The sequence below is a fragment of the Eublepharis macularius genome, chromosome 12, assembly GCF_028583425.1.
Source record: "Eublepharis macularius isolate TG4126 chromosome 12, MPM_Emac_v1.0, whole genome shotgun sequence".
Lineage (NCBI taxonomy): Eukaryota > Metazoa > Chordata > Lepidosauria > Squamata > Eublepharidae > Eublepharis > Eublepharis macularius.
The window spans coordinates 51366759-51389668 of NC_072801.1; the positions used below are offsets into that span (position 1 = coordinate 51366759).

General features: G+C 39.5%; 3 protein-coding genes across 3 annotated transcripts; all 3 read left to right on the top strand.

The window, feature by feature from the left end:
- Positions 1-2723: 2723 nt before the first annotated feature.
- Positions 2724-3719, top strand: LOC129339254 (olfactory receptor 10A7-like). Its single transcript, XM_054993845.1, has one exon. It carries the CDS (start codon positions 2724-2726, stop codon positions 3717-3719), a length of 996 nt encoding a protein of 331 aa, XP_054849820.1.
- Positions 3720-9510: 5791 nt separating this feature from the next.
- LOC129339255 (olfactory receptor 10A7-like) lies at positions 9511-10506 on the top strand. Its single transcript, XM_054993846.1, has one exon. It carries the CDS (start codon positions 9511-9513, stop codon positions 10504-10506), a length of 996 nt encoding a protein of 331 aa, XP_054849821.1.
- Positions 10507-16287: 5781 nt separating this feature from the next.
- On the top strand, positions 16288-17268 carry LOC129339256 (olfactory receptor 10A7-like). The gene has a single exon (XM_054993848.1). It carries the CDS (start codon positions 16288-16290, stop codon positions 17266-17268), a length of 981 nt encoding a protein of 326 aa, XP_054849823.1.
- The last annotated feature ends 5642 nt before the right edge of the window (positions 17269-22910 follow it).

The window sequence follows — 22910 nt, forward strand, 5'->3', positions numbered from 1 at the left end:
AATCCATCTCAGTTCAAGTGCTATCACTCCAAATCTGAGACCTCGGTATATAGTAGATGGTGATCCTTATAATAGGTTATCCTGTTTGCAATAGATTACACTCTGTACAAGTTCAAAGGGATGCTCCTGGTACAAGAAGGTAAATACACCTAGACTATTTGGGTAACACTTTTGGGAGAACTGGGTTCAATGTCCACTTGGTGGTAGAACTGGGCCAGTTACTGTCACACTCAGCTGAACCTAACTCACAGAGATGTGAGAGTCAAATATAAGAAAGAACAATCTATGACACTCAGCTCTGTGGAGAATAGCCAAGATAAAATATACTGGGTCCTTACACCATTAGAATGATCCTTGTTGTGAAGGAAGGTGCCATATTTTGTGCAACTAAACCTTTAGATTCAACCCTATATTTAAAAATTATGTTAATTGAATGTATAAATACTGTCTGAAATGCATATAAAACTATTCAACAGATATGCACAATACAAACAAATCTATAAACCTAACAGCAAAAAGCAGGGAACCCAAAACCTTGAGCAAAATATAAACAAATAAAAGAAAAGAAATTAAACTTGGGGTGTTCAACATCCTTTCTGCTTACCTAGTATGAAAATATCTTTTGTTTTAACATAACATCTAAAAATTATCTCCCAATAACTAATCTCAGCAGCCTATTTTTTAACCTCTCATTTGATTGTTTTTACTTTGGGAATAAGGACAGAAGTCATTAAAAGGTCTTCAATGTATAATCAAATTTACAATGGGAACCTCTTAAGAAAAATAAATCACAAGAGAAAGACAAACATGCTATAAAAGGAGTGTCTCATTAATCTGAAATGTTCATTCAAAGTTGGAATTGTGTTTGCTTTGTAACATGTTCATAACATTTATCGGATGATGAACTCATCATAATGAGAATCAGGAGAACGGTTTCTAAGCTTCCAAGATAGAAAGACTGACCAAAGACATGTTGACTGATTGACATCTTTATCCAAGAGACTATAACAAACTAAAAGTCTTGACCATTGTCCGCTAAAGGTAACCCGTGTCTTAGTTATAGTAGGATCTTCTGCTTTTCTTCCTGCACAATTTGTGTCAGAATGGGTCACTCAAGTCACAGCAGTTTATTACAGATTTGTGCGACATGTCTATCTTCACTCGGTGCTGTTGTTGCATTATTATTCAATTAATAGTAATATAAGTCTGTTTATTAAGTGAAGGGAATTAACATTATTGGATAAACAGAGGGATCAAAGGAAATGTTTCTTAGGAAATAATACTCAAGTAACAAGTAGCAGCTTCATTTTATAAATTTCAAGATAGTTTTTTTGTGATACAGTTCTCCATTTGCAGTTTATTAGGCTTCTCTTTTCTGTCTTTTTTTTTCAAACATGTACATGTATACACTCACACCCAAACAGCATATGCCCAGGCTGCTTCTCTCTTCAGACTGAGAGATTTGTGCTACAAGGGTTGAGTACATGACTAGATGTTTATCAATGGTGAGAGTTAAATTGCATCTTTTTAATGATGATTTGTCATCGAGATTCTGTTCCAGAACATATTCTCACATGCTTTGATTCTTCTTTTCTTCCAGTGGATTCTGTGTTTTATGGTAGAACCGTGATGCCAATACTTACTGTGCTGCAGCAGTTTAACAATACCTTTACATCACCGTAATGTATGCCATTAAAGGTACTTGATTGATTGATACATCACCATAAGTCATCAGCAACACACACACATGGATGCTCATGGCTGGATTGACAACATCCCTTCCTCACTGCAGCCCCTGAGCTCATGGCATTTATTCTTATGGGACCCATGATCCCTGGAATGATCTTTTTTTTCCTGCTCCAAAGAACCCACTATTTTGAAGGTAATAGCTGTTGCTAAAATCATCTCTGGTAATCGGAAATTACCTAGTTCAAAAGACAAAACTGGAAAGAGATAGTATCTTTTAGCATTATAGTGCATGTTTTATATGTTGCTTTTGGATCATCCAGATAGTCTAGTTTCTATTTTTTTTTGGTAAATAAATACTTCCAATCTAAGCACAGAACTGTCTGTGTATGCTGATCTCAAGACACAATATATTTCATTAACAATTTTCTAAGCAATTTGGAGCAACCCAAGATAATTGTTGCATTTGATTTCCAAGTATAAGAGACTTTTTAAAACAAGCAGCACAATCTTAAACAGTTACAGCCTTACATTGAAGTCAAATGGCTTAGAAGGGTGTAACATTGCTGAGGAAAGAAGGAAGGATACTGTTCTCAACCATTATGTGACAAGCACAGCATAGTACATTAAAATATACAAAATGTCATATAGATGTAATACATGAATGATATTATCATGATTAGTTATGATTATTAGTCACTGGGAAAAATCAGGAACAGGAAAAGTTAAACATTAGTCCAACAAACCAAAAATTCAGTAATACAAAGGAGAGTGCACTGCAGGGAAGAAAAATAAGCAAACTATAAATTTTAAAAATCTATTTAACAAGAGCTAGTTTGGATGAATAAGACCTTATGGGACATTTTTTAAAAAATGGACTACTAATTGAACTTCCATTAACCAGTTACTCTCCTAGAAAAGATTTACTGATATTCATTTTCCAAAAAGGTTTACTTTTTATTACCTCTTTGAAAAGATCATTGTATGGTAAAATGTTCTTCAGATAAATGAAATATCCATGTTCTATTTCACCCCAGATGCAGATCATCACTTCTGAAAAATGGAATAACCACACTGCCATCACAGAATTCATCCTGCTGGGATTTGGAGAAGCTCATGAGTTCCAGATTCTTCTTTTTCTGTTGTTTCTGGTGATCTACATTCTAACAATGACAGGAAACATCCTCATTGTTATCTTGGTGGTGTCCGATCAGCACCTTCGCACTCCCATGTACTACTTCTTAGGGAATTTGTCTTTCTTGGAGGTCTGCTACAGCTCAACCATTGTGCCTAAGATGCTGGCAAGATTCCTAACTGGGGACAAGTCCATATCTGCTTGGGGATGCTTCATGCAACTTTTTTCTTTTGGTTGCCTTGCCAGCGTTGAATGCTATCTCCTCTCAGTCATGTCTTTTGATAGGTATGTTGCAATATGCAAACCACTTCACTATGCAACTATAATGAATGGCAAGGTTGTTCTGTACCTTCTAGTAGGTTGTTGGCTATGTGCAGCATCTATTTCAGTTCTCACCGTATCTATGGTTTCACAACTATCATTTTGTGGCCCCAAGGAAATTGACCATTTCTTCTGTGATTTCAGCCCACTACTCCAACTCTCCTGCAGTGACATAAGCCATATCAAATTATTGCCTTTCATATTTGGACCAATTGATATACTGCCTCCATTCATATTGACAATAACTTCTTATGTTTGCATAATTACTGCCATCTTAAGAATTTCATCCACCACTGGCAGACAAAAAGCTTTTGCCGCCTGTTCCTCTCACCTCATTGTGGTCTCCATTTTCTATGGAACATTAACGATTGTGTATATCTTGCCAAACACCAGCACACTCAGAGAACTTAAAAAAGTGTTTTCTGTCCCATATACAGTTCTGACTCCTATGGTTAATCCCCTCATTTACAGTCTGAGAAATGAAGAAGTGAAAAAATGTTTGAAAAGGATTTTGCATAGATTTATCTGTTTCAATGAAATTAAGAGATTGAACCCTTTGTTATTAAGAAGAGGATGAAAAATTAACTGCGAATGTGCTATAAAATTAATAACTGCCATAACAATGTACTTCACTGCTCTTGAATCTTATCCAATGAGTAGGTTTCGGAGTTAAATAATTTTCAATATGAAAACTGTGCTTTTCCCCTCATACTGTGGTTTAACCTTCTGTTTTCCTTTTTAACAATGTGATAACATAAATGAATACAACACTGTTAAGAGATACTTACTGAAAACAGTTCAATCTTCTGTAATAACAGAGGAATCCAGCTGTCCATCCCTTCATCTGTTTGCCTATTTGTGGTAGGTGTAAGTCTTCAGAAAATAAAGCCAAGCATCTCTAAATTGGCCACTGGCTTCCGGATAATCATGAGAGTTGCATGAGAGAATTGCAAACATGAGAGAGTTGCAAACATGAAGTTTATCAGAATTTCCTAGCCCTCATAATTCCAGAAGTTTCTGTTCCATGTTTTTGTATTGGAAGCCAGGTTTTTCAGTTGCAGGCATAAAGCATTCAAAAATAAAGCTAGGAGCCACAAAATTTGCCACTAGCTTCAAAATGATGTTAGTAGTAATTCAATTGAAAGGCAATGGAACATCCTTGTTACAGATAGAATGAAAAATTTAGGTGGCCTCAGCTATCCCCCACCCAGTGCCCTCTTGTGAACCTGTAGATAATATTATATTGCTTATAACCCTTGGCTGAACCAATTATTAAAATGCTTTTTTATCAGGTATTCATATATTAACCTGTTTCCTTTACATATAAAATACCATGATTGTTTTGTGGCTTGTTTTGAGTTAACTACATATTTTCTATCTTTAAGCATCTGCTTTATGCAAGAATTAGTGTGGTAATGGTTTGCATAAGTGTGAGCTTCAAGGATGGAGGTTCCAGACCAAAAGAAAAAGAACAAACTTACACACTTGTCTTTTTAGCTGGAGGTGCGGAGAAGAGTGAAAATTTGCCGGCCCAAGTTCTGGGCATCTTCTTGGGGTTTCCACCTTCCCTTTGTTGCATCTTCTCCGCACCTCCAGCTAAAAAGACAAGAGAAGACGCAACCATTTAAAGTGACATAACCACAGAGACTTACTTGGTTACTCTTTGCATTTACACCCCTGGAACTTCAAGTGTGGGACTCTTGCTTGTTGATTATACTTATGAATTGATAGACAGTCAGTTGTAAATACATTTATTAATGTTGTTATAATCATACACTGTTAAAGGAAATAAGCTTGTTGCTTACACATTGAACATTGTATTGTTAGTGTATGATTTATTTCAATATATGATTCTTTGGTCTTTCTGATTATCAACTATTATTACTCTCCCCTCGGTGGGACTTCTTCCCTTGCTCCTCTTCTGCTGTGCCTGATGTTGGCTGAGTGAAGGGGGGTGGGCATTGCCACCTGGGCCATTTCCAGACGGCTTACCTGCACCCGGGACGTCGCGCCATGTTTCGGATCGTGCCGGGGAAAACGAAATATTGCATTTTCTCGTGCAAGTTTTGCATGACGTCGCGCAAAACTCGCGCGAGAAAACGCGATCCGAAACATGGTGCGACATCCCGGGTGCAGGTAAGCCGTCTGGAAACAGCCCTGCTCCACTCCTGATCCTGGCCAGGTGAAGGGACAGGCATTGCTGCTTGTTCCTTGCCTGATCCTGGCCTGGTGAATTGGGGGCAGGTATTGTCTCCTGCTCTGTGACTGACTCCTTCCGGGTGAAGCGGGGGAGGGCATTGCTGCCTCCTCCATGCTTGATTCTGGCACGTTGAACAAGGTAGACATTGCCTCCTGCTCTGCTCCTGATCCCAGCTGGGTGAAGGCAGGGAATGGGCATTGTCACCTGCTTTACTCCTGATCCCAGCTGGGTGAAGGTGGGGGGATAGGCATTGCCATCTGCTCTGCTCCTAATCCCAGCAGGGTAAAGGCAGGGGATATGCATTGCCACCTGCTCCACTCCTGATCCGAGCTGGGTGAAGACAGGGGGGCAGGCATTACTGCCTGCTCCACACCTGATCCTGGCCTGAGCATCCTGCCATGGTGGTCTGGCTGCCTCATCTGGGGTTCCCTCTACAGCAATACCTTCTGGAGGTGCACCAGGGTAAGAAGTGAGTTGTCTTGAATAAGCTTAGCTTTTTATATAGTAGGATTTATTCTGTTGATCTGGATCGCTTGAGTTATATATTTATTGGTATGAGCTGTTTTTATTGATGTCGATGCTGTTTGCTGGGTGATGTACTATGTTAGTAATGAGTTGTGTTGGTCTGGACAGGCAACATACACATTTTTAAAATAAATATTGTTGTATGAGGGGATGAGCTGGAGAGTGCCTTTCCTAATGCTACCCACTGAGGCCATGGCTGAGATTTGCATTCTGCCAGAGACTTCTTGCACTCTTCATGCCTTACATGCTAGAAGACCAGTTTCGTGTAGTGATCAGAGTGTTGGACTATATTTTTATTTATTTTAATTTTTATTCTATTTATTTATAATTTTCTTTTTTCACTGAAACCAAAGGTGGATTACACAGTACAAGTTAACAAGAACAATCACAGGGCATTCAATGAACAAATATAGTAGAATATGGGTTTCAGAAATTTGAAACAGCCATAAATCAAACAGAGTTGAAACACCGCTGAAACAAAGTTTAAGTATTAAACATGACAATTTCAACAAAGTGGGAACTACCCAGTTGGTTAAGAGCTGTGGCGGCAGCTCCACAGGTGCAGCTCGCAACCACATGATGCATGACTCTCTAGTGAGACAGCGCTTTGCCTTGGGATGAGGGAGAAAGTCAAGTCTCTGGCCTCCTGCCACTTACCTGAATTTGTGAGTGGCTCAGCCGGAGGTTTGGTAGGGTGTGTGGGTAGGTGATTAGGCATGGGGAGGGGGACTCACTTACCCTGGAAGTGCACATGGATTGGTCCACCCAGTACTTGCCATCCTATGCCCCATTCGAGCCATGGGGGTGGGGCTGGGCACAGGGAGAGGGGCCTGAGTTTTCCTGTTCAATGGATGCCTATAAGCTACACTTCCTTTTTTATCATGTACATTTCTGCGGCTGAAGGGAGCACTTCTGGGCTGGGGAAGCTTAGGAAGCCAACAACCTTGCGGCCTATCCCCTACCCCAACCACTCCAGTACCAGCAGAGGGACTTGCTACTCACGTATGTGTTCATACAACCACCCGGTGTGGCCACGTGCAGCAGCCTTCCCGTGGTAGCATGCCTCCTCACCTGCCAGTGGAAGGGAGGGTTATGCCGTGTAAGTGCAAGTTGCACTCACGTAAGCCTTAGTCCTCTTTCAATGCACTTTCCACCCTCCACTTAGCATTGGACTGTCAAAGGTTGTGATAATCAGTTATATTAAGTAATAAGCAGTGCTAGTGTTAACAATTTTTTCTCTCTTTATTATTACTAGAATAATGAGTAGAAATAGGTTTGAATTTTGAATAATGAGTAGAAATAGGTTTGAATAGCTATTTTAATATCCATAAATGTTACAATGCCGGTATTTGGTATTTTAATAATCCTTGTAGCTCAGTTTCACATCTGCTTGCTTGTCATCCTTTTCGCCCCTTCTTTTCTGTACCCTTTTTTTGCAGCAGCAACAACCAAAACAACAACAACAATAATAATAGAAATCAGGATATTATTTTGAGCCAACTCTACAGGCTCCAGTCTGCTGATAGTGGGACATACCTTTGGTGTAAGGAGCCTTGCTGTGGTGTTACATTTATCAAAGGGTCCTTGCACTAATGGAAAGATCCTAGTGAAAGAAAATTCCATTGTTTGTGCCATTAAACCTTTGGATTTGACCCTATATTTAAAAAATACTGTCTGAAATGCATATAAAATAGTTCAATAGATATGCACAATACAAACAAATCTAGAAATCTAAGAGCATAAAGCAGAGAACCAAAAAATGTGAACAAAGTTTAAAGGAATAAAAATAAATGAAAAAGAGATATTAATCACCTCTTCTGCTCACTATGACTGAAAACAACTTTCCTTTCAACATAACGTCTAAAAATTGTCTTCCAATACTTAATCCCAGGAGTGTGTGTGTGTGTGTGTGTGTGTGTGTGTGTGTGTGTGTGTGTGTGTGTGTAGAGAGAGAGAGAGAGAGAGAGAGAGAGAGAGAGATTCTCTCTCATTTAACAATTTTTACTTTGGGGATAAAGAGAGAACTCATTACAAAAACTTCAATCTATAATGAGCTCATCATCACCATTTAAGACAGGAGGCCTTTATGAAATAACACATCACAAGGGAAAGCCAAATATCTTATAAAAATAGAGACTTGTTCATTTGAAATGTTCGGCTCATGTTTTAGCTGTTTTCGCTTCTAACATGTCTCTAACAACTATAGGCAGATTTCACCGTACTGAAAATCCTGAGACTAGGTTCAGAGCTTCCAAAACAGAAAGGCTGACCAAAACCCAAAGCATATTGACATCTTTATCAAAAAAGCTCTGATATAAATGAAAACTCTATTATCTGCTAAAGGTAAGCCTTTCTTTGTTATGGTCAGATCTTCTGCTTTTGTTCCCACACGGTTTGTGGCAGAATGGCTCCCTTTGGTCACAGCATTTTTTCAGATTTGTCACATCTGTATACTCTCCCTTTGTTGTTTCTGCATTATTATCCAATGAACAGAAGTATGAGCCTTTGTTTACCGAGTGAAGGGAATTAACATTTATGGAGAGAGTGGCAAAGGGTAATATTTCTCTGGAAGCAATAATCAAATAACAAGTGGTAGCTTTGTTTTGATAATTTCAAGACACCATTGTTTTCATCTACACAGCATTTTTTCAGATTTGTCACATCTGTATACTCTCCCTTTGTTGTTTCTGCATTATTATCCAATGAACAGAAGTATGAGCCTTTGTGATGGACTTTTTCATTTGAAATTAATTTGGTTACTCTTTCTTTTTTTCAAATACAAAGACACATGCACAACATTTCTGGGCTGCTACTCATTTCAGGCTGAGAGATTTCTGCTACATAGGTTGTTGACCTTGCTCCCCCCCACCACCATGCCAATATTACTATGCTCTAGCAAATTCACACTACCTTTTCATCATTGTATGTCAGCAACACACACACACAGTTCTTGGCTGGGTTAGTTTTCAGATCAAGCATGCCAAATTGCATTCTGTACTGCATCCCCATGTGCTCATGGTTCTCCTACCTTTCTCACCAGTGAAAAAGCTATTTGGAATTGACCCAGTATGTTTCAAGCCTAGCAGAGTCTATGGGCCAAGCTACAAGTGACGAATGACACTTGAACAGCAAGTGTATTTCTCCCTGTTCACTTGCCCTCCACTCAATCCACTTGCTGTTCAAGTGTCATTCGTTATGTGTAGCTTGGCCCTATAAGAAATATATGGAATGTCTGGACAATTTATATACACGTGCACACAGAATACATGGTTATGATGGCTACAACTACAACTATAATTATTAGCCATTGAGAAAAACTAAGAGTACTGACAAATTTAAAAATTAGTCCAACAGGCCAAAACCCCGTAAGGCAAAGGAAAACGGAGAAGGGAAAGAAAGAAGAAATTTTTTGAAACAGTCCATTTTAAAAATCTACTAAACAGGATACTTTGGATGAATACGAACTTAAGGGACATTTCAAACAAAAAGTGACCTCTATTTGAACTTCCATTAAACTAGAAAAGATTTACTGATATTTATTAGCAAAAAAAAGAGGCTGCATTCCCATAAAAATGTAAATGGCTATTATTCCGGTGATCAGTGTATGAGATTAATAAAATATCTGTGCTGTATTTCACCCCAGATGCAAGTCACCACTTCTGAAAAATGGAATAACCACACTGCCATCACAGAATTCATCCTGTTGGGATTTGGAGCAGCTAATGAGTTGCAGATTCTTCTTTTTCTGGTTTTTGCAGTGATCTACATTTTTACTATGACAGGAAACATCCTCATTGTTATCTTGGTGGTGTCCGATCAGCACCTTCACACACCCATGTACTACTTCCTAGGGAATTTGTCCTTCTTGGAGGTCTGCTATAGCTCAAACATTCTGCCTAAGATGCTGGGAAGATTCTTAACAGGGGACAAAACGATTTCTGTTTCAGGCTGTTTCACACAATTGTTTTGCTTTGGTTGTCTTATTTGTGTTGAATGTTACCTTCTGTCACTGATGTCTTTTGACAGGTATGTAGCCATATGCAAACCACTTCATTATGCAACAATTATGAATGGCAGGATCATTCTGTACCTTCTAGTAGGTTCTTGGATATGTGCAGTATCTATTTCATTTCTCATTGTATATAGGGTTTCACAATTATCATTTTGTGGCCCGGACGAAATTGACCACTTCTTCTGTGATTTCAGCCCATTGCTCCAACTCTCCTGCAGTGACATAAGCCATGTCAAATTATTGGCTTTGATATTTGGATCAATTAATATCCTACCTCCATTCATATTGACCATCACTTCTTATGTGTGCATAATTACTGCCATCTTGAGAATTTCATCCACAACTGGCAGACAAAAAGCTTTTGCCACTTGTTCCTCTCACCTCATTGTGGTCACCCTTTTCTATGGAACACTAACAATTGTCTATATCTTGCCAAACACCAGCACACTCGGAGAACTTAAAAAGGTGTTTTCTGTCCCATATGCAGTCCTGACCCCCATGGTGAATCCCCTCATATACAGTCTGAGAAACAAAGAAGTAAAGGAATCCTTGAAAAGGCTTTGGATAGATTCTTCTTTTAGAGGTGACATTAAGAGATCGAACCCTTTGTTATTAAGAAGAGGATGAGAATGTGGTATAAAATTAATAACAGCCATAACTAAGTGCTGCTCTTGAGTCTTATCCAAGGGTTAGCTTTTATTGATAAATCCATTCATTTTTGCTCTGCTATATCTTTTCTTTTCCCCTTCTTGAATGCCCACTGAGATAATTAGATGTCAAGATCCTTTCTTTTGAACAGGTGATTCCAATTGTCCAAATGCTTATCACATTCTACTCTTACTCTTCTGCTACTGAAGTATTTTCCAGTACTCATGTTTTATTAAAAAACATTTCAGGGTATATGCTGTGCTTTTTTCCCACACTGTGGGTCCACCTTCTGTTTTCCTTTTTAACAATATGCTGACATAAATGAACACAATGCTGTAAAAAGATGCCTACTGAAAACAGTTCAGTCTTCAGTAATAATACAAGGATCCACCTGCCCATCCCTCCATCAGTTTGCCTATTTGTGGCAGGCATAAAGGTAGGTAAAGGTAGTCCCCTGTGCAAGCACTGAGTCATTACTGACCCATGGGGAGGATGTCGCATCATGACACTTCCTTGCCAGACTTTTTTACGGGGTGGTTTGCCATTGCTTTCCCCAGTCATCTACACTTTACCTCCAGGAAACTAGGTACTCATTTTACCAACCTTGGAAGAATGGAAGGTTGAGTTACCCTTGAGCCGGCTTCCTGAACCCAGCTTCCGCCGTTATTGAACTCGGGTCGTAAGAAGAGCTTGGGCTGCAGTACTGCAGCTTACCATTCTGCACCATGGGGTTCCTTCTGTGGCAGGCATAACTCCTCAGAAAATAAAGCCAAGCATCTTAAAATTGGCCACTGGCTTCAGAATGATCATGACAGTTAAACTGCCAGACACTAAGGGAATCAGAATATCCTGGCGCACACAATCTCCTGAAGCCTTCATATCCTACTTTTGGAAGCCACAATTGTCTCTTGCAGGCATAAATCATTTGAAGATAAAGCTGGGAACCACAAATTTGTCACTAGCTTCAGAATGATGATAATAGTTGCATAATGAAATTGGAACATTCTTGTTACAGAAAAAAATGAAAATTCATTTGGTTCCAGCTATCCCCCTTTTCCATTTTCCAATGCCCCATGTGGATTATATTGCTTATGGCTGAACCAAATATTGAAATTCTTTTTACAATGTATTTATGTAGTAACCTGTTTCCTTTGCATACAAAATTCCCATTATTGTTTTGTGACTTTTTTTGAGTTAATTACATATTTTCTGTCTTTAACCATTTAATTTATGCTAGAATTAGTGCAGTAAGGGTTTGCATAAGTGTGTGCTTCAAGGATGGAGGTTCCAGAACAAAGGAAAAACAGCAAACTCATCCTTGGAACTTTTTGTGTGCTTTGCACTTGTAGTATTGATAATTTCCTAAATTATGTTTATAATACAGAATGCTTTTAAATGTGTTCAAGAAGGAAGAGGTTTAGGCTGAAAACCAAGGCTGCAGCACTGTAGCCCTAGAGCAGTTTGTTCAATTCTTGTATGGCACGTGATTTGCACGGCAACCTCTATTTGTACTCAAGCCTCTACTTCCGCTTTTGCCCTAATGGCTTACAAATATCTACCCTCTGGATATTATTTACCCTCTGGCGCAACAAGAGTACAAGGTCTTACATCCTAGTGTCTACTAGGGTCCCAGATCTGTGAAGGATAGATACAAATAGGTAAATGCAAGTAGACAGCTTGTAACTAAAATGAATATACTACGGGAGTGCATTATGTCATAGCATTCAGGGTGACTCTACCTCATCAGAGGAAAGGCAACTGTCACCTTGGTAGTTAAATGACTGAAGTAACTGTGTCCTTCTGAACTCAATGAGGCAAAAGCAAGCTTTTGAAACAAGTTATCCGGGTCAGAACTCCTCTTTCAACCAGAAAAAAAAATCCCATCTGTTCTTCCTGAGTGCAGCCTTAAAGAAACAGGACTGAATATTATACTACAAGCAGGAATAAAGATTGTCAGAAGGAAAATCTGGTGGCAGCATTGCCCTCAGAAATCAGAATCTCTTGAATGAATCTGCAAAGGACTTGGGTTGACAACAGGAAAGCAAAAAAAGCCCCTTCCCTGTAGTAGGGGCTTAACGTAGGGCAAATGGGTCATTATTACTGTCCAAAATGGAAATCTTTACATTTGTATAATTTTTCCTTTCCTTACATCAGACTTTTCCTGCTAAACGTATCCTTTTTTTTTCTTTTCTTAATCATCTGTCCTTAACCATTTTTCTCAACAGCATTTTGGACTAGCTTGTTTTATGCACTTTTATGCCTGGTTTTTATTATGCATTTATTTCTAGGTTTTTCTCTTCTTTTAAAATCCTATTTGATGTATTTATTCTGTTGATCTGGATTGTTTGAGTTATATTTGTATTGGTATGAGTTGTTTTTATTGACGTTACTGTTTGCTTGGTGTTGTTGTTAGTGTGTTAGTGGTAAGCAGCCTTGTGTTGGTCTGGACAGGCAGCATACACATTTTAAAAATAAATATTGTTGTATTGTAGATGAGGGAATGGGTTTCGAGTGCCTTTTCTAATGCTACTCATTGAAGCCATGGCTGAGATGGGCAGCATTCAGCTAGAGACTTCTTGTACTCTTCATACCTTACATACTCAAGGACGAGTCTGGTGTAGTGATCAAGGTGTTGGACTACATTTTTTAAATTGTATTTATTTTTATTTTATTCTATTTATTTATTGTGTTCTTTTTTCACTGACACTAAAGGCAGATCATACAGTGCAAGTCAATAAGAACAATCACTATGGCATTCAATAAACAGCAATAGGGTATGGGTTTCAGAAATCTGAAACAGGCATAAATCAGAAACAGGGAGATAAAACACTGCTGAAACAAAATGTAAGTAATTAAACATGATATATCTACATCAAGAGACAGCACCCAGTAGAATAGTTTACCAACCTTGTCCCTATCCAAAGCATCTCTTTGAACCCATTCTTACAATACAGTTCTATTATCTGAGTTGTAAAAAAACCACCATCCTGAATAATACATTTTGATATAGTTTGCAGAAAGCCAGTGAAATTTAGGTTCAAATGCTCACTTGGTGGTGGAACTTGGGCCAGTTGAACACCCCACAATGTTTTGAGGTAAAACGAAGAAAAGAACCATCTACGGTTCTCAGCTCTGTGGAAGATGGCTCCAATAAAATGTACTGGGTAGAATAACTATTATGTACCAGATGTTTTTGTTTGCAGTCTTCCTCCCAATGAATGGTTAGTGCTTGCCTTCAGTCAATCTTCTGACTAGAGATAATTTTGATTTTCCAGTCCTTGCCATTTGTACTGGAGGATTTTGTTTTGGGTGAAATCAAACCATCCAATTGTGTTCAATTCTGCTTCTAATTTTGCTCTGATTCTACATCCATTCATGTCCTGTGATCCCCACCATTGTCTTTTGGGGTGATCAAGTGGCACCTGCTTGGGTTTTTTGGTACATATTTTTCAATGTTATTTGTACATAAAGAAATCAGTATATTATTATGAGTCAAATCTACAGGCTCCGTTCTGTTGATGATGGGGCATACCTTTAGTATAAGGAGCCTTGCTTTAGTGTTCCATTTATCAAACAGTTCTTGCACCAATGGAAAGATCCTTGTGAAGGAAAGTTCCATTGTTTGTGCCACTAACCCTTTGGATTCGACCGTATATTTAAAAATTATGTTTATGGAATGTATAAATACTTTCTGAAATTCATATAAAATAATTCAATAGATATGCACAATACAAACAAATCTAGAAACCTAACTGCAGAGAACCAAAAACATTGACCAAAATATAAACCAATATGAAGAAAGAAATGAAAGGATAGATATTCATCACTCGTTCTGCTCAATAAGAAAGAAAACAACTTTCATTTCAATATAATGTCTAAAGATTATCTTCCAGTACTTAATCCCAGGTGTGTGTGTGTGTGTATATTTTCTCATTTAATAATTTTTACTTTGGGGATCAAGAAGTCATTACGAAGTCTTCAATCTATGATCAATTTATCACCATTTAGCATAGGAGGCCATTAAGAAATAAGAAATCACAAGGGAAAACCTAATATGTTATAAAAATACTTGTTTATTGAAACATTTGATACAGGTTGTAACTGTTTTTTTTAAAAACAACTATAGATGGACAGACTCACTGTAGTGAAAATCCTGAGAGCGGAAGTCATTACAAAGTCTTCAATCTATAATGAGCTCATCACCATTTAAGACAGGAGGCCATTATGAAATAACACATCACAAGGGAAAGCCAAATATCCTATAAAAATAGAGACTGGTTAATTTGAAACGTTCGGTTCATGTTTTAGCTGTTTTCGCTTGTAACATGTTTATAACAGCTATAGGTGGACAGACTCACCGTACTGAAAATCCTGAGACTAGCTTCAGAGCTTCCAAAACAGAAAGGCTGACCAAAATCCAAAGCATATTGACGTCTTTATCAAAAAAAATATGATATAAATGAAAACTCTGACCATTCTCTGCTAAAGGTAAGCCTTTCTTTGTTATTGTCGGATCTTCTGCTTTTGTTCCCACATGGTTTGTGGCAGAATGGCTCACTTTGGTCACAGCATTTTTTCAGATTTGTCACATCTGTATACTCTCCCTGTGTTGTTTCTGCATTATTATCCAATGAACAGAAGTATGAGCCTTTGTGTACTGTGAAGGGAATTAACATTTATGGAGAGAGGGGCAAAGGGTAATATTTCTCCGGAAGCAATACTCAAGAAGCAAGATCAAAAAGAGTCCAGTAGCACCTTTAAGACTAACCAATTTTATTGTAGCATAAGCTTTCGAGAATCAAGTTCTCTTCGTCAGAATTTCAAGGCAGTGTTTTTTTCATTTATATAGTGTTTGTGAATGAGTTCTTCATTTTAAATTTATTAGGCTTCCATTTCTCTTTTTTGAACACAAAGACATGTGCACAACATTTCTGGGCTGCTACCCATTTCAGACTGAAAGATGTCTATTCCAAGGGCTGAGTAGACATGCCTAGTAGTTGATCTACAGTGAAAGTTTTACTGCATCTTTTAAAGGATGATTGAAACTCAAAATTATATTCAAGAACATATTCTTAGTGCACAGAATGAGGTATTTTTTTAAAATCCCCCTCCCCAGTGGATGCTGTGCTTGATGGTAGAACCATCACGCCAATCAGGCATCTGATGAAGAGAACTTGATTCTCGAAAGCTTATGCTATAATAATTAAAATTGGTTAGTCTTAAAGGTGCTACTGGACTCTTTTTGATTTTGCCAATATTACTGTGCTCCAACAGATTCATGGTACTTTTACATCAGCAACATAGACACACAAACACAAACACACTAGGCTAGATTAGTTTTCAGATCAAACATGGCAAATTCCCTTCCTTGCTGCAGCCCCTGTGCTCATGGCCCTTCATCTTTCTCACCAGTGTAAAAGCTGCTTGGAAGCAACCCAGTATGTTTCAAGCCCCGCAGAGTCCATAAGAAATACATGGAATGTCTAGACAGACACACACAGACATACAATATAGTTAAAAATCAGTCCAATAGGCCAAGGAGGTAAAGGAGGATGGAGAAAGGAAAGAAAGAACAATCGCGAAACGGTTCATTATTAAAATATACTAAAAGAGGATAGTTTGAATAAAAACAGTAGTAAGGGACATTTAAAAAAAATACAGATCTCGAATTGTTCACTGAACTAGAAAACAATTACTAATATTCATAAGGAAAACAAAGTTTACTGATTAATTAAATATCCATGTTCTATTTCACCCCAGATGCAGAACACCACTACTGAACAATGGAATAACCACACTGCCATCACAGAATTCATCCTGCTTGGATTTGGAGAAACTGACAAACTGCAGATTCTTCTTTTTCTGGTTTTTGCGGTGATCTACATTCTTACCATGACAGGAAACATCCTCATTGTTATCTTGGTGGTATCTGATCAGCACCTTCAAACACCCATGTACTACTTCCTAGGGAATTTGTCCTTCTTGGAGGTCTGCTATAGCTCAACCATCCTGCCTAAGATGCTGGCCAGGTTCTTAACAGGGGACAAAACTATATCTGTTTCAGGCTGTTTCACACAATTTTTTTGCTTCGGTTGCTTTATCAGCCTTGAATGTTATCTCCTGTCACTGATGTCTTTCGATAGGTATGTTGCCATATGCAAACCACTTCATTATGCAATAATTATGAATGGCAGGATCATTCTGCACCTTCTAGTAGGTTCTTGGCTATGTGCAGCATCTATTTCAGTTCTCACCATATCTATGGTTTCACAACTATCATTTTGTGGCCCCAACGAAATTGACCACTTCTTCTGTGATTTAAGCCCATTGCTCCAACTCTCCTGCAGTGACGTAAGCCGTGTCAAATTATTGGCTTTCATATTTGGGCCAATTGATATACTACCTCCATTCATATTGACCATCACTTCTTATGTGTGCATAATTACTGCCATCTTGAGAATTTCATCCGCCACTGGGAGACAAAAAGCTTTTGCCACTTGTTCCTCTCACCTCATTGTGGTCTCCATTTTCTACGTAACACTAATGATCGTGTATATCTTGCCAAACATTAACAGTCTCAGAGATCTTAAAAAGGTGTTTTCTGTCCCATACACAGTTCTGACTCCTATGGTGAATCCCCTCATATACAGTCTGAGAAACAAAGAAGTAAAGGAATCTTTCAAAAAAGTATTGGATAGATTCATCTGTTTTCGTGAAATTAAGAGGGTTTTTTTAAAGTAAAGTTTTTATTTAAAAGAAAAGATACGAATAACAATAGAAAGTACATAGAAATTTATACAAGCACTACATTTGAATGAGATTTAAACTAATAGAGAAATATATTCAAAGTATATAACAGTACAGCTAAATTATATAATAACAGTCTTCCTTAGTTGCTTATGCCCAGACTTTAATATCAATGATTTCCAATCAATCATCTCTTCTGTATTTTATCCCTATAATATAATTACCTTAATTTATCTTAGTTTTAAACTAGATAATGAAATAAGTCTTTCCATAATGAAATAAGTCTTCTCAGAATTCCAATATTGGTCTATTGTGTACATAGGAAGTTAATTTAACCATTGTGTCGGGTGCTTGGCATCATTTGTTATGCTCATTTTGCTTGAACTGCAGATGTTGCTAGCCTTGCCTCTTGGACCCGCAATGGGAAATTATGTGAGGGAAGTGTATGTTCTCACTGTTATCTGTACACTCCTTTGAACTAACTACACCAGGAACCATTCTCCTTAGTCTGGGAAGAGACACTCCCATGACCTTGAAAACCCTTATCCATCACTCCTGCTGTTTTCCTGCTTAGATGCTTTCTTGCTGAAGCTAGATGACGTTAGACTGGGGTGGGGGAGCTTATAAGTTACCCACACATTTGGAACATATATGTGCTTGATGTTTAAATGTAACTGTTATTCCTGGCAAAGATGGAGTAAGATCATGATACTAGTGGCTTATCAATAAAGATACCTTTATTGCTGACAGTGAAGTCCTTTTTGAGAGTTACTTGGCAGAGATCAGGCAAGAGATGTTCAGGCTGACAAATTGGGTCAGGCTTTCCATAAAAAATACCCAGAGAAGCCAAGGGGGAGTTGATCTGGCAGATCTCTGCCAAATAACTCTCAAAAAGCACTGTGAACAGTAAAAGTATCTCAGTGGAAACACCCTGAGTTATCTGCCCTCCTCCCAATATATACAAAGATTCAAGATGTCTTTTCTGTCAAGAGTGGCACCTTCCTCTAGTTCAAAGAGCTTGCTCTGGTGGGAGATGTGTATTACCTTGGTGGAAGGCACTTTTCAATGGCAAACCATTGACAAAACAGTACATTTGGATCCAAACAATTCACATGGTATATTTCTACTATGATTGGAAAGGGTTCCTCAAGTTCCCAAAGAGATTTGCATCTCAACTTTATTATCTGAGATCCTTTCACTGGAATTTCTAGGGAATGAATCTGAGATTCTTCTCTGATGCTGAGCTAGTCACTGTACCATCCATGAACAATGCAGCACAAATGGCAAATTTTGAAATTTCAAATAATTTCCCTAGTCAGTACACTGGTGGGGGGGAAACTGGAGCTTTTTGTACAATGTGATGGATGGTAAGAGAGGCAGACCTGAACTGTGTGGTAGTTCATTGGACAGCAATACTGGCATAATAAACTAAAAGCAAGTAAAATGTTTGGAACTTGAATATGAATGTAAATATAGGCCAAGAATGCTCATTTCCTGTTCTTCTTCCATGGTGCTACATGCTCACATCTTCCTTGAAGGTTCAAAGTCTAGGATCTATGCTACAACATTTAAATTCCTTTGAATTAAAGCTGGAATTTCCCAACTCTAGCTTGGGAAATTCTTGGAAATATGGGGATGGTACCTGGGGATGCCAGAGTTTGGGGATAGGAGGAACTGCAATAGGGATGTGGGTCTCTATGGTATACATGTAAGAAGTGAAGGACTTGTACACTGTCCCTTGTTCCTAGACGCAGGTTACAGAGAGGGCTTACAATAGAGTTAGATAGAGAGGAAGGTTCACTACACTGCTTTAACTGAAGCAATCCCTTTGATATGTAGATTGCTACCCTCATGGAACTTCCTTCCATCATCTTCATCTCGCTCACATGCACCCACTCTCTCCATCTTGCCACCATGGAAGACACAGGGGTCAGTCCCTGTCTTCACCAGCATCCTATCTTAGATAGTTTAGATTAGATTCTCTCTCCACTTACCTATCCTGAATGGAATTCCTAAATAAAAGGAATCTTATTTGGTTGGTTGGTTGGTTGGTAACTTTCAACATTTATTCCGCCCTTCCCATAAAGGCAGGCTCAGGGTGGATTACATCAAGTAAAAAACATTCATATAAAACTTTTCACTTTAAAACTATTTCAAACAACAACAGCACAACAGTACAATATAAGTGTAAGTTTATTGCCTCATCAGCACACATCACACATGCTTAGCTGCACTCTCTGAATTGCTCTGCATTAGTTATTTACTTACTTACCTGCATTGCTAACAATACAAAGGTATTTTTCCCAGGGGAACTGACCTTTGTGATCTGGAAATCAATTAGAACTCTAGGCCCCATCTAGAGGCTGATAACCCTAATTAAAGAGCACTGTGGAATTCAGCTGTTTTGATAATAGCTGTTTAATACAAATACACTCACAGGGTATAGAACTTGCTGGAAACTCTATGGCTGGGCTTTTTTTCTGTGGAAAGAGGTGGTGGAACTCTCAGAAGGGAAGGGTTGCCGGGTGCCTCTATCCTCCCGCCGGGAGGGTTGGGACCCGGCACTTACTTTTTGCTGGCTCTCTGCATATCATTCCCAGCCAGCTTGTGGGGAGGGGGCAGATGGCCTGCTGGGTCACATGAGATGCCTCCCCTCCTTCATTTCATTAAGGGAAATAAAGGGGCATAAAGAGGCACCCCTGCATTTCTGATGAGGTTTCAATCCCTCCCCCACCCTACTTCCAAGGCACTCCCCCTCCCCCTTGACCAGGCCAGGATGGCATGGGGCAGGAGGCCGGCTGACAGCCATGACTGCAACCTACGGCTCAGCTGGGCAACGTGTCCACTCTGCAGACTTCCCAGCTGGACGCCTATGCGATGAGCTATGGCGCAGCAGGAGGGCCACACATGCATGCCCCGCAGCCCTCCTGGGGAGAGCAAGCATGGCCAACAGGACAGATCAAATGTCCCACCAGCAGCCCCCCTGGGCAGCATGGAGCAGGCACTGGCTGGGCACCATGGCTGCATCCCAAGGATCAGCTGGCTCATGTCCACGCATGCCCCCCACAGCCCTCCCAGGCAGTACAAGGGTGGGCAGCAGGCGAGGTTGTGTGTGCCCACCAGCAACGTTCCTGGGCAGCACAGAGCAGGCACTGGCTGGGCACTGTGACTGCAGGCCATGGATCAGCTGGCCTATCCCCACGCACACACACCGCAGCCCTCCTGGGCAGCACAGGGTGGGAGGCCAACCAGGCGTTGTGGCTGTGAGCCATTGATCAGTTGGTCCGGGCACACTGGGTGCTGCTGCCTTTTCAGCCTGGCAACCAGTGGTGAGCTGCAGGTGAGCTGGTGCTGTGCACACATGCCCCTCAGCCCTCCCAGACAATGCAGGCTGGAAGGCCAACCACACCTATGGCTGTGAGCTGTGGATCAGCTGGCCTGGGCACACCAGATGCTGCTGCCTTTTCAGCCAGGCACCCAGCAGTGAGCTGCTGGTGAGCTGGGGCCATGCACACACACACACACAGCCCTCCTGGGAAGTGAGAGGTGGGAGGTCAGCTGGGCGAAGTGGGGCCACACATGATTATTTTCCAGCAGCGAGCCATGGCTCAGCTAATGAGGGGAGGAGAGCTGGCAGGGAGCAGCAGGGCCGCACATGACTGCTCCAGGGGACCTGATCTCTGTCTACAGATCCAAGGCTGGGGCCTCCAGATGTGATTATTTTCAAGAGCTGCTGGAATGCCATTCCACACGATTCCAACTGAAAAAAACCCCTGGTTTTACCTTAAAGTTTCCAGTGAATTCTAGAATTAACCAACATCTCTTCCATGTTTTCCCTGAAAGTGACGTAGTGGCATATCTGATCTTGCTGGTTTTAAAATTAGTTTTTTAAACTAGATTTTCAAACTAAGACTGTTAGGAGGACACCTGCCACCATAGCAGCAGGCCTGGCAACCCTAGATCAAATTATTGTGATACATTTTACATAATGGTCTAGAAAATTCAGCTCATCCAAAGTGCAGTAGGCAGGTTATTGTCAAGGACGGGATACAGGGATTGTTATTACCCCAGTGCTGAAAGATCTGTACAATTTAAACTGCTGGCTATTACTTTTAAAGCCTAAATGACTCAGAGGCAGAGTACATCAAGGATTCCATAATCTCATATTGTCTAGCCCACTAGTTAAGCCCCACAAGCCCTGCTCTCTGTGCCCCCATCTTCAGAGTTGAGGTGAGGGGCAACTAGTGGTAGGGCTTTCTCAGCAGTGGCACCTTGCTTGTGGAATGCTCTTTTTCTTCAGGCTCACCTAGCAGCAATGTTACCTTCGTTTAGATGCTAGACTAAAATGTTTTTGTTCACTAAGGGTTTTTTAACACTATTTTAACTTGGAAACTGTTGTTCTGTAGTCTGTATTTTTTGTTTGTTTTGTTTATATATTTGTTTATATGCTTATGTGATTTTAAACTTTGTTTCTATTCATTTTATGATTATTTCATTTAAATTGTAACGTGCCTGCAAGGTAGAAACACAGCTAATAAATGGTTTAAATAAAGAAATTGTGTTTTTTTTATACTGGGGTGGGGCTTTTTAATTAATTAATACCTTTTAATTATTTGTTTTTGGTATTTTTATTTTGTAGGCCACCTTAGGCAGGTTCCTAGACAGACAGCATAAGAATGTTCAAAATAAATCCATTTATAAAAGGAGAGCAAATTGTAAAATTCATGAAATTTGCATTCTAATATGGAACTACGATGCCTTGCAATTAGTATGATATATCTATGGAAATGGAAATGAAAATTATATTCCAGAAAACTGATGACTTTATTTTCATAATTTAAACTTGTCCTTTAAAAAAAAAGAATTAAGGGACGGGAACAGCAAAACTGTATCTCGCTTAGAGTGTCAAAGTATCATGAATTGGTGCTGGGTTCAAGCCGTCTTACTACACTGTTTTCCAGACTTGAAATGGTTACATATTAGATGACCATGCATGTCCTGATTAGGGACAAATATATGGGTCCCCATTAGAATCTACATAAAGATCTGTATTTTTAGCCCAATAATACAAAGAGAAATTCTGTGGGACTGTTGATAGTTGAGAGCCCCTCCATGTGTCCAAATTGGACCCCATTCTGCTTTGTTTTAAATGAAAACACAGCTTGGGGCTCATTCATCAAACTCTCAGGATAATATCTGGTCTAGTTTGGCTTTAAGTTAATGACAGGTTAAGGTTCTCATGTACTGCTTCCTATGGAATTTGTTCTTCTTGGAGACCTGCTATAGCTCAACCATTCTGCCCAAGATGCTGGCAAGATTCTTAACTGGGGACAACTCCATTTCTGTTTCAGGATGTTTCACACAACTGTTTTGCTTTGGTTGCCTTGCCAGCATTGAATATTACCTTCTGTCACTGATGTCTTTTGATAGGTATGTTGCCATATGCAAACCACTTCATTATGCAACAGTTATGAATGGCAGGGTTGTTCTGTACCTTCTAGTAGGTTCTTGGATATGTGCAGCATCTATTTTAATACTCACCATATCTATGGTTTCACAAAAAAAAATATTGTGGCCCCAAAGAAATTGACCACTTCTTCTGTAATTTCAGACCTTTGGTCCAACTCTCCTACAGT